Source organism: Acanthaster planci, linkage group LG06 (assembly GCF_054643075.1).
Source record: "Acanthaster planci isolate LZ-2023a linkage group LG06, COTS_SCS, whole genome shotgun sequence".
NCBI lineage: Eukaryota > Metazoa > Echinodermata > Asteroidea > Valvatida > Acanthasteridae > Acanthaster > Acanthaster planci.
The window spans coordinates 15102705-15115077 of NC_141782.1; the positions used below are offsets into that span (position 1 = coordinate 15102705).

Below are 12373 nucleotides of genomic sequence, written 5' to 3' on the forward strand. Positions count from 1 at the left end.
AATGGTGTAAATTAAAAAAAAAATCATAACCAGACTTTTTCCTAATTTTCACTTCCTTAAGTGAATGTAGGGCAGTTAAGCATATAATTCATTATATAACCTGTAATTACAATGTATTTTAAAATAGATGATATAAAAAGAAATAAAATAATCGGCATTGCTGAAGATTTAATTGCTGTCCCACCTCTACTTCTTAAAATCAGATTTTTTTCCTTGCGCAAAACTCCCCAACAGTTGAACGGATGGGCAAATATTCAAAGTTTTATTTTTCACCTATTTTTCTTCCCAAAATTCTGTTAAGCATAACATATACTGCAGTCCTTCAATTGAATGCTTGAGCCTAGCTGGAGTTTGCGCTCGTCGCCCAGCGCCCGAACAAGGCACTGGGAAAGTCTGATGACTATGCATTGTGATTGGCAACTATGCACAACTCCCAACCGCGAGGTTATCACTTTCCGTGAATGAAGGTTATTTGAAATTTTTGGTTAGCCAATGGCAATGCTTTGATGAGCGACATGTCAGCTTGTATCGTGAAAACATGGCCTTGGTACAACCACGGTAATTTATCTTCTTACTAAGTATCACTGGTCAGGTGTCTTTTGGCGATACATTTCAAATCATTGGTTTTCTTGATCAATTTTGAATGAACTAATAAAGTGTAGTGAGAATATTAAAGTTACAGCAATGAGGAAGAAAAAGGAATTATATCGAATTGATGACAGTCATATTGAGCGAGCTCGCGCACTTGGCAGAAATTTACCCGCAATTCTCTGCGCGTCATTAGCTGTGACTGCGTGTGACGTATTTCCTTCACTAAAATATGTGCAATGCCATCAAACCTTCCCATCGCCCTGTTCGGGCGCTGGACGACGAGCGAAGTTGGATTATTATGTCAACATGTTGTTACGACATGATCGGCGCGCGCACCGTGCATAGTACCACGGTAATGCTTGCCAGCAAGAGTGTTAATTTGGTGTTATTGGGCTTCATAAGCAGTGAAGTGTGTGTACTGCAGAAATACGAAGTACACAAGATCGAGTTGGTCAGTAGCACAGGGTAAGTTTACTTTGAATTCTGTTTTACATTAATTAAATTGTAAGATTTCAAAAATAAAAAAAATATCCAATTCAATTAAGGCGTGGTCTTAGCAAGACAAGGGCAACTGTCACATAATGGCAAAAAATTTGCTTGAAATTGAGAACGGAAGTCGATTCTGGTGACTGCCTGGCTGCCAAACATTGAACATCACAGAATATCGAATAAAGGGTTTGCATTACTGCTGCCTCCACGCCAGTGCTTTTGTTGCACGGGGTGTGAATAGAAATCAGTCATTAAAAGAAACAGTAGGCATATATACCAGCAACATGAGTTTGTATTACAACAGATATAAATGTTACTTTCTTGCTGCCTGGGACCTTTATTTCGACAGAAATCTTTCCTATCATTTTGGTTCCATTTGCAAAATGTGCTGTCCCCGTCGAATCCCCGCCACTCCTATTAAGCTAATCCTATAAGATCTTGTTCATTCCCTGTGACAGCTAGGGTTATTGGGTGCTATTCCGAGAAAATCATGAAACATCTATTAGTAATCTACTCGGCGGTCGTAATGATCTTCGCACACCTGTCAACTGCAGACGGGAGGAAAATTTTAATAATGGACTCGTTCATTGGTGGAAGCCATTACCTGTATCTGTGTCGTTTAGGTAAGAGTTCAGAAATTCTTCATGGTATTCTCCTTAGTTTAGAAACAGCAGGAGTATAACTTGCGCGCAAATAAGCAAGAACACACTCCTGATCAAGCGGTGATGAGTCCATGACGTGGTTCATGCAAGGCGGAAGATAGGTCAATACACTACCAGACATTAGACACATGCAAACGCAGCCCAAGGGCAAAATTGCTCGACGTGAGCAGGCACTCGAGAGTAAAAGTGTGACTATGGCGCTGTAGAAAAATGCACAAGCCCCAAATCACAGTAGGCCTACATGGTATCAGTGTAATTTTAGAATTTCACAGTATTAACAGTAACATTACTCTCATCATAGGCTGCATCCGAGTCTGTTGTCTAGAGCTAGGTCTAGGTCTTCACTCCATTGAAAGTATGTGGAGACGCGCTGACAATAGACCTAACCGTAGCTCTGGAAGCCAGTTTTGGACACTGCCACAGTATCAAATATTCCAGCCATCTTGAAGCGTGTTTTCATTACACAGCTCTCTGGGATTACCACAAATTCCTATGAGAAAGTGGTTTTATTGTCAGTGTTGAGAGGAGACTAGTCTTCACGCCTCGTGAAAGCTTCCCCTATCGCCCCCTTTTGAAAAACGTATCCTGAACAGCTGCGACTATGGAGTTTTCCCAGCGTGTTGGGTAAAAAATTACATCTGGGCGCTTCTTTCCGCATAATATGCTGATTTATTTTGTTTATGTGCGTAAAAAGCCTGGTATAGGCCTAAATAAAGATTCTGATGATATTAATGATGACTGTTTCGCCTAGGTAAGGAGCTTGCTGAGAAAGGCCATAACATCTCGATGCTGGTAGGCGATTGTATGTGGAATAGAATATACAATGGCAAGAGGCCGGAAGCAATCTTAAATGTTCAAAGCATTCCATGTGCGATTTCCGCCGAAGAATCAGATAGGTTGTTCCATTACTTCGCCCGTAAGACCCTCACAGGAGAGATGTCGTCCTTCTTATGGGGTGCTAAGCTTTGGTTAGGCCTTCTAGATGACCCAGAAATAAATATCATGTCAAATATGAGTCAGACTATGATCACAGCCTTCCTCTCTCCCGAGTATCTGATTCCGTCGTTGAAAGCAGCCAAGTACGACCTCGTAGTATGCGACCTGGTGTCACCCATTTGCTCGATCATGGCACACGATGTTCTTGATGTACCGTACGTGAACATTGCCGCCGGTGGGCCCCTGGGTACGCTTTACACCCGTTGGTCTAACACCCCTTCCCCGCTAAGTTACGTCCCGGAATACCTCACGCACTTCACGGACTCGATGACCTACCTGCAACGCGTAAAGAACGTCATAATGCACGCGCTGTCTGTTATCGTGTACGACATTGGCAGGCATTATTGGACAGATGCCCAGAGGAAGGAGATGGGATATCGAAAAGAGACTTCGATGCTTGGAATTTGGCGGAACTCGGCCCTCTTCATCATGAACTGGGATTTCATTCTAGAATACCCTCGTCCCACGCAGCCCAACGTGATTTTTGCAGGTGGTGTGACTGTGAGATCCGCCAAACCGTTAACTCCGGTAAGTTGCATATATTTTGATAGATAAGTAATGAAAATGGAAAAGCAATTTGAGTTCGGCTATTTAAAGCACACGTAATTCAAACCAGGAACAATCCCAAGTCAAACGCTAAATGGCGACCTGCGCCAAGAAATTTTCATTTACATGCCCAACTGCTCTGGCCTTGAAAGAGAAGAAAAGGGAAAAAGCCAGAGAGAAAATAACTATACCGTATTTATTATCTTTCCAACACCATTCCTTGGCAAGGATTTCGAAGAGTTTGTACAAGGTTCGGGAGACGACGGTGTTGTTGTGTTCTCCGTCAGCACCTTGACGAACTTCATGGACGACAAAATGGCGGACATGATCGCCACTGCCCTGGCCAGGGTGCCGCTGCGTGTCATCTGGAAGTTCGTTGGGCAGCGGAGACCGTCAACTCTGGGCAACAACACGCTGTTGGCTGGCTGGCTGCCTCAGGGAGATTTACTAGGTAAAGTGCAATGCATATCCAACCGTTAAATGGGTTCGGGTTGGTTGGGATTAAGGTGGGCCTGCAAGGCTAGATCGACCCTATCCAGTTTACTGTTCTTCCCATATTTGGGGGTCGTTTGCACCCAACTCCGGGGGGAAGAGGTTGCCCTTCAGATCTCTGACACTAGAGCAGCACAATATAGACAGTAGCACCAACTGCAGACTTTGAAACCAAAATGGCTGTTCAATGTGCAGTACAGCTATCGTGTGCACTTTTTTTAAACACGTTCACCGACGCATAGTCTTCCATTTTGGTTCCAACTCTCTCTCTACAATAAGTTCAGCTCAGACAAGGAGAATTGTTATTGGAAAATGGATGCATCCATGGTTAACACATCCACCTGATTCCATCCGAATATACTGAAATTAAGCTCATCGTTTGTCACTCAGTAGATGATAACCCCTTTTCTCTGTGACCAATTAAATTACTATAGCAGACCAGCCCTAGGTCAGTGGGACGGTAGGAGGAAGGAGGAAGGGTCCCCTAATTAAAGTGGACGAGCACTCTCAATATGCCCAAGAAACAGATACAAGCCTACTCAAATGACATGAATCTCTTTTAACCACGATTTATTCTCAAATAGAAGTAAGTGCACAAATAGCAGGATGGCACGGCAAGAGATGATATAATGCAATAGACCTACACTGTACAATTAACAGTCGTCTTTGAGAAATGATCATACAAAATATACCTACAACAATTTCTGAAGGAGATACTCTTCTCCGTGAGTTACATTAGGAGCATGGCCGGAGCCACGCTCTCTACAAAATCGCAGGAAACTATAGAGAGAATTTGGTGCGGCAGAAAGGGACCACGTTACGTAGACGGAAAGCGCCAAAAGTAAACATCATGTTACCTCTGTAACTTAAATATGTAAAAGAAGTATTGGAAGAATGATGGCGCCCTTACGCAGGCACTGTTCCCAACATTAGTAAAACCAAAAAGAACTCCTTTTGAGTAACGCAACTGAACCCAATCAACCTACTTGGAACCATTTCGACTGCCACTGCGATTGGTCTCGGCTCACTTGGAACCAAAGCACGGACTTGGTTATGCCATTCGAAACTGCAACGCTGAGTCTTGGAAAATAAAAATTACTCGAAAAAAGGAGCAGTTAAACAGCGACGACGGTTGGAACGGCTCGATTTAGGACATGAACCAAAATAATTTCAGCCGTTCGTGCAGAAAAATGCATTTCGTGAATGAAGTCTCCCATTTTTGCTCGGCAAATCGGAATATTTTGAGTGATGGCGTTCCAATTCCATGTTTATATAGGGATGCACCACCGCCGTCAAAACATGATCATTACGACTGCAAGACTCTAGTGTACCATAAATGCTGCCATCGGCATCGACGTGTCAATAAAGTCATCTCCACTCCCTGTATACAAAAATTGTTCGTAAGATGACCATTCATTAAAAAGCCTTCCCTTTTTTCCCAAACAAGGGCATAACAAAACCAAGTTGTTCATTTATCATGGAGGAATCAACGGCGCCTTCGAGGCCATCTACCACGGCGTACCAGTGGTGGGGATACCATTATTTGCGGATCAGGTCGACAACCTCCTGCGTCTGTGGAGCCTCGGTATGGCAGAGTACGTGAAAGGCGGAATACGTGAGGTCAACAGTGATACGCTGTACCAGCTCATCATGAAAGTGGTATCTAATCCGAGGTAATTAATACATGTAGTCAACTTCAGATGCTATAGACAAATGATACGCCATTCCGAGGGGCACAATACACTCACGCAGCTGTCTCAACTTGAGCACACACGCACACTTCGGCAATTGGCTATCCGGTTCGTAAGTGTGACGTCACTTCAGTTTAAACCACGCCCATTGCACATGCAGAGCACATAGGGTTACATGCATTGATCGCCGTTTACATGGAACCATGGAAGTGGAAGTTAACGAGCAACTTCAGCGATTGCCAAAATGGGAGCCTGCAAATCATGACGCGTCCGCTTTTGTAACGAACTCACTTAAGAACCAGGTAGAGTACGAAGTGTGACGTCATTTGGAACCAGGTTAAGGGAGCCTTTACACAATTATTTTGTACGTTTTTGGCTGCGTTACGTACATGATACGTTCATGTGTTTCACTTTCACAGACAAAAATTGACTCCATTAACATTACACATGTGTACGTTGCGTTTAGCCGTCAAAATCGCTCCAGGAGCGATTTTGACGGACACGCAAGGCTTGGCACAAGTGTTGACGCAAGTATACATGAAAAGGCGCCTAATTAATGCGCTGGTTCTCGCGCTACACGTACACATAGGTGTGCTAGACGTAATCCCTTGGGCACTCTATATGGTTGATTTCTCTGCAGGACTACTAGGAAGGGCGCAGATATTATGAACTGCCTTGTCGCCAACCAATTATAAGGTGCACTCATGGTCGACAGATGTCAAGCACAATGTGCATATATTCACATCGATTGTCCACAAGAACAAAATGCACCTATAGCAATGACAGATGATAAATGCTTTAGAGCAAGTTGCGTGTTCGTGCTTATTGCTTTTTCACTGTCACCGCAGCTTACATTTCAACGGTTAAAGAACTTCCACGTCGACATTTGAGAACCTTTGAAGAAACCAAACTTTGCCCAAACAAACCATTTTTGACGTGTTTTTCTGTCATGTTTAGGTTTTTGCGGACATTCACATGACAAAGGAATTAATTACTTTTGCAATATGCAGAAAGAGTCAAATTTAATCTTTAAAATACAAGTTGGCAAGTTTCAAACCAAACTGCAAACCGTGCTCTGAAATTTTCATCTTTAAAACAGCTACAAACGTCACGCAGTGGCAGCATCAGAGAGGTACAGGGCCCAGCCGCAAAAGCCAATGGAAAGGGCCTCTTTCTGGGTCAACCACGTTCTCAACCACGGTGCCGAGCACCTACGGACGAAGGGCAGAGAGCTGTCATGGATTCAGTATCACATGCTGGATGTAGCGGGTGTGTTAGCCATTTCATTCGTGCTCTTCATCTGGGGCGTACGTTTCTGTTTATCAGCATTGTGTTGCCGTGCTAAATCAGCAGGACAGCAGTATAATACACGCAAATGATGCCATAAGCATTTCCACCGAATAAACGCCACGAAATGTCAATTAGCACATGTTGTAATTATGAAGCACCGTTCACTGCTCAGGACCAGTGATTCCCACTACTTCCCCACAAACCACATACTGCTTGCAGTCTGTTTCAGAGTTCTTTCCAGGTCAGTCCTTATCTATCACAATCAAAGCAGTGCTGTTTTGGGGCTGACATTTATATGTGACCTGTCACACAAAATGAGCTGAAATTTGGAATGTTCAAAAATTGAGACATTGGTTTGAATTCAGCAGAAACGGGGCTTTTCAGTGGTATGTATACATGGAATACTTCGGGTTTAAGTATAAATGGTGACAATGTGACATTTTGTGGCAGGTTTACCTATTTGTTTCTGACATTGTTTCAACATTTAGGACCGTAGCCCGCAGCCAGAGTGATGAACCTTGGTTTTTTGGGGATATATAATGTTTTTTGCATGTTCGGAGAAATGAGGTCATACTTTGAAGAATTTGATTGACGACATTTTGTCTGGGTGGGCAATTTAACACAGGCCTATCGATTTTTCTTTTGTTTTTATCGATATTTTATCGATACATACTGCGTTTGCACGATTAAAAGTAAAAGTAAACTGCTTCTTTGGATATTCTGATCGACGAATACTTTTTAAGAATTTAAATGATGAAACCTTGTCGGGGATGGACATCTTCAGATATCGATCATATCTGTTTTGGTCGATATTTATCAATACATATTGCGTTTGTACAATTAAAACAAATAAAAGACTAACAAAATTTAACTTGAATAAAAAACAAATGTCCCATATTTATATGTTAGAATGAATAGGGAATTAAAGCCTTATAATTTAGAACTGCGTTGAGGTGGTGCAAGGTTGTGGCCATCAGCGTGCCTGGCGAGTGAGTCAAATCAATTTTAACTTTAAACCACAAAAATGAATATATATGGAAACCTGAGGTTTCCATATATATTCATTGTATAAATTCATTGTATATATTCATTGTAGCCTTAGAAATGCCTGCTACATAATAGGATGTGGTCCCATCGTGAACGCACCATGATCAATTGAAGTTATACGTAACATGAGACAGACATTAATTTATTCAGTTTAATGATTGATGACAAGCACAGCTTAATGATATGCACAAAGATGAAGTTGTTTGTACTATTGCTGTTTAGTATAGTTGGTGGTTACAGTTGGTGGTTGTGGTGGTGGTTCACTGCAATGATAAACATTGAAACAATCATGAGAAACAATTTCATTGCCCTATAGAAATAAATACAGTTTGCATCTTGCTTCTGATGCCATATCGTACCGTGTCCAACTAAAGTCGTCAACCACCAAGCACATAAAACCCTTCACTCAAAGCTGCCAAATTTACTCATAAATCCCTCATACTCATCATAAATTTCCACCAAATCTCCAAACTTACCGATTGTTTTGAACCAAATATCAATTGAATTGGGACCGTATAACCTTGTTAATCTTATAATGATTTTGGGAAAGTTACGGTACATTGGAATTAAATTGTGAAACATCGAAATCATGAGGTATTTTGCACCTTTGACCTAAAAAGTTATACATTAATAGAGGGCGCCCTAAAGACTCACTTGGGGAACCTTTTTACTAATAAAATAACCTCGCATTGTTAATCACAATAGGAAATCCTGCAAAAGCAGAATAACAAGCAACGATTACATAACGTCAAAAAATTGCCGCTACAGTCATTTTCAGTTCAATAACAAGTGGCAATAAACCTAGGCCCATATTTCTCAGAAAAGACATTAGGACTATAATAGAAGCATGGCTTCAAAACAATTATCGATGGAATAACACACACACTTACAAATTTAATTTAAGATTTAATTAATGGAATAAATGTCACAATTTTGTCGATATTCAAACGTAGCTTTCTCAAGACCACGACACAATCATAGGACTAAAATAGTTTCTTGAGGTATGCGGTACTGAGACTTTATGGGGGGAGGAGAGCAACAATTTTGTTCGAAGTTAAACTAAATATATTGAATATTCACTTATTGAAAGCGAAATGCTACGATGACCTATATCTCTGAATAAAAGAAGCAAGGTTTCTTTGGTTAAGCAACTACATTTTAAAATGAAGACTTCTTACTTGTTGGTATTACTTTAGTGTTATTTCAACATTCAAACAAAGGTTTACTGTACGCAGAAATGTCCTTCAAAAGCTAAAGAGTAAGGAACGTTTGACTGGCGAATTGACCAATCTAGATATGTGTCCCAAATATATTCTGATTTAATTCATGGTGAAGTCTTGTCTAGTTTGAGCTGTCAACCGTTGAGATTCCTTCAAAGCTGTACTCTCTGTGCTACGATCTGATGCTGTTATATTCAGAAGTTATATAATATTATATATTTTTAACTCTAGTGCACTGAAAGAAATCTTCATTTAATTTACCGGCTTAAAATGATTAATCAAATTCCGTATTGGCCAGATTTTGAAAATGCACAAAAAATCTCGTAACATGCCCCACAAGCTATAATATCAAGCTTGATTTGAGTATTGTTGGCATACGTATACTAAAGTGACTAATCGGTATCAATTACAAAGAAATGTCGATGTTAATGTGGAATTTTCTAAGATTTATTCAAGTGCACAACCTTTCAGAATACTCAAACTGAATTTGTGCCAATTACCGGATGCGATTTTTTGTTTAGTTTGGACCAACTTCATGGCACTGAAAGCATTGTATTTATTAACTGAATGATTTTGAAGTTTACTACACGGATTTGGCAACCCTGTTAGATTAAGTCAATTTGGGCCACGTACACCAAGGAAACGCGTCCTGCTTACGACGGGCATTGTATCGTGGATTGTCGGTATCTGGACTCAGAACATTCGAACGAGTTGCTTGCTATACAAAAGTGCTGGCATTCCGCCTTGGCAGGGCCATTTTCCAGCCCCTTGGCCCAAGGCTTCGTCCGTGTAATCCCAGGAAATCGGTCACGTACCCTGTATCAGCACGACGTAGTTAGTGTCTTAGAAGTACCGACTGGTGGCGTGTTTGGCGTAAACATTGCCTATTGGGGGGGTCTGGAAAATTACCCTTTGCGGCAATTTCCTATGGGAAATTGGAGAAATATTTCAAAAAGGAGTTTCAAATGTTGCACTGTTCAACCAAATTTGCACGTGATTTCGATTAGTTTTTTTTTTTTGAGGGGGTATTCATTTTTCTTTTAATTTGCTCATTGTCAGAACTCAGTCAGTAAACAAATTTGACAAGTGTTTAGTGTTTAAATTATTTATAGTTAAAATCTATCCGTCCAGTCACAGTTTGCGAGAGATTAAAATGAACCTGGCTTGCAATCACAAACTCCCAATACTTTCACATCAATCAGTGTACGACATGGAGCTCCAGTATTACGACATGAAACTCAATTCATAATACATCCAAACTTACATCAAGGTTGCCAATTAAGTATTCACACAAAAAATATTACACATATAGAGATCGTCAAAATAAATTACAAATTGTCACCTGGGCGCAAAATAATATGCCACCAGGCAGAATATGCCACCAAGGCCAACTGTGTATACTACTGCGACAAAATACACCCCTACTCCACAGCGAACATGCCACAAAGGCAGAGTGAGCCAACAAGGCAAAACGAGCCACACAGGCAAAATAAGCCACGAAGGCAAAATGCGCCACTTTAAGCGCTAGGTGACTCACTAAACAAAGCGGTCCTCCAACATGTTTAGTGAAACCACAAACTCACAGCAAATAACGAATTCAATTTAATTAATCCTTAATGCAAATAATGTTCAGCCCATTCTTTCGCTATCGTTCAATGGCTCTTGCAATCCGGCTGGATGTGCTGAAAACACCATATCTGTTGACGCACACAGCTAGATGTAGCTGTACTCGGGAGCAAGGTCGCCACGCCCATAATAGCCCATAGTCATGACGTCTCCCCCATTCAGGTACCATGCTGGGCAAAACGTTGGTAGTAAAACTTAGGTTATCATAAGTGCCACAAGGGCCCTAGATACGTGGCCTCCGTTGTTGCTTGTAATTGGTCGCCCGTCAAATGTCACACGGTTTATGGAGTCTAAAATGCTCCCATGTGACACTCGGTGAACAAGCAAGAAAAGCAAATTTGTCAATTTTACTTTTCATCATGAGTTTCTAGCTATTCTATTAATTTATGTTCGCAGGGCCCCAATGGAAACCAGTTTGAAACTTTTTGGACACACCCTGGGTAGAGAAATGGAATAAATAAATAAATATCAAGCCCCGAGAGCAAAATCTCTAGCAAATGTGTGGAGCTTGCCGACAGCAGAGACAGACCGCTGGCGACTAAGACAGTGGATTACCGAAAATTGCCGAAAAGTGGCCAGCTGCTTTTTACCTGTCAAACAAGCAGGAATGTGGATTGAATGTTTTGACGACAACCGTGAATTCAACTTTTCTGCTTTTGTGACACCGGAAAAGCAAATTTTACATCGGTGGCCGAAAAGTGGCCATCTGTTTTTCAATCCTCAATGGGCAGTGAATGGGGTCGTGAACCTGTAGGTTATAGAAACCAATGCTTAATCATGTCTTCTCCGGACCAATCCCATACGGCAGTATCAGTGTCCCTGTGAGGCAGAGAAAACAGCATCTCAAAAGAAATACAGCTATAGACACAAGCTTGCTTGGTCCAAGGAAAACATGTGAATCTTTCATTATAAAAGATAGGATGGACTGTAATTATTGGCTTATACGTCTTCAATCCCCAAGAAAGGAATAGTCACAACCTGAGGTTCACGATCCCGTTCACGACCCTTGGAAGGCAGAAAAGCAGATGGCCACTTTTTGACCGCCTATGTGAAATTGCTCCTCCGGTTTCAAAAAAGGGGGAAAAAATAGAATTCACGGTCGTGTTGTCAAACGTTCGATCCTCATTTCTGCCTGTTCGAAGGAGAAAAGCAGATGGCAGCTTTTCAGCCGTCAGCGAACAAAGAAAAAGTAAAATCTGCCTTTTTTGAAGCAGAAAAGCAGAAAAATAGAAAAATGCATAACCAAACAATGTTCGTTATGCTTTTTGAGGTGGCAGAAAAGTAGAAAAGTTGAAATTGCATGTTACCAGAACATAAGATCTGCTTTTATACTACTCTGATAGCAGAAAATCAGATGGCCACTTTTCGTCCTCCACAGTGGCATAATACAGAGCACACTATTGGCTCATCCCATCCCCATCCCGCACGATGATGATTTGCACCATGAAAACATCCGACGGCTGTTGTTTTCGTCACGTTCATTGTATTCATGGATATACCTCTTCATTACCAGTGACACACAGTCGCTGATAAAACAGCAGCTCTGACCTCCAAGGGATCACCGTTTATAACGCTGTCTGGTTCCCAGACGAAATAGATCCCGACTCTGTTGGCATCGGTCAGCGATTAGGTATATCCAGCATATACCCACGGACGTATATAAAAAAACCTGGACTTGCAACGCCTTTGTATGAAAAAGAAGCCAACCAGCGGCCATTTTACC

At 41.5% G+C, this 12373-nt stretch overlaps 1 protein-coding gene across 2 annotated transcripts; it reads left to right on the plus strand.

Annotated features, from left to right (window-relative positions):
* Positions 1 to 927: 927 nt before the first annotated feature.
* LOC147798865 (UDP-glucuronosyltransferase 2A2-like) lies at positions 928 to 8962 on the plus strand. Of its 2 annotated transcripts, XM_087138510.1 has the most exons (6): positions 928 to 1056; positions 1539 to 1703; positions 2494 to 3266; positions 3513 to 3735; positions 5224 to 5449; positions 6567 to 8962. In XM_087138510.1, the coding sequence occupies exons 2-6, from the start codon at positions 1571 to 1573 to the stop codon at positions 6844 to 6846; spliced, it is 1635 nt and encodes a 544-aa protein (XP_086994636.1). In that variant the 5' UTR covers positions 928 to 1056; positions 1539 to 1570; the 3' UTR covers positions 6847 to 8962. The 2 variants fall into 2 exon arrangements, with proteins under 2 accessions (XP_086994636.1, XP_086994637.1); XM_087138511.1 differs by lacking the exon at positions 928 to 1056 and having other exon boundaries at positions 1464 to 1703.
* Positions 8963 to 12373: the final 3411 nt, after the last annotated feature.

Bases quoted from the DNA above. Each gene is read 5' to 3' on its own strand.
- LOC147798865 (XM_087138510.1), top strand. From the start codon at position 1,571: ATGAAACATCTATTAGTAATCTACTCGGCGGTCGTAATGATCTTCGCA. The intron at 1,704-2,493 runs GTAAGAGTTCAG...TGTTTCGCCTAG, and splicing joins CCTGTATCTGTGTCGTTTAG to GTAAGGAGCTTGCTGAGAAA. The intron at 3,736-5,223 runs GTAAAGTGCAAT...TTCCCAAACAAG, and splicing joins GCCTCAGGGAGATTTACTAG to GGCATAACAAAACCAAGTTG.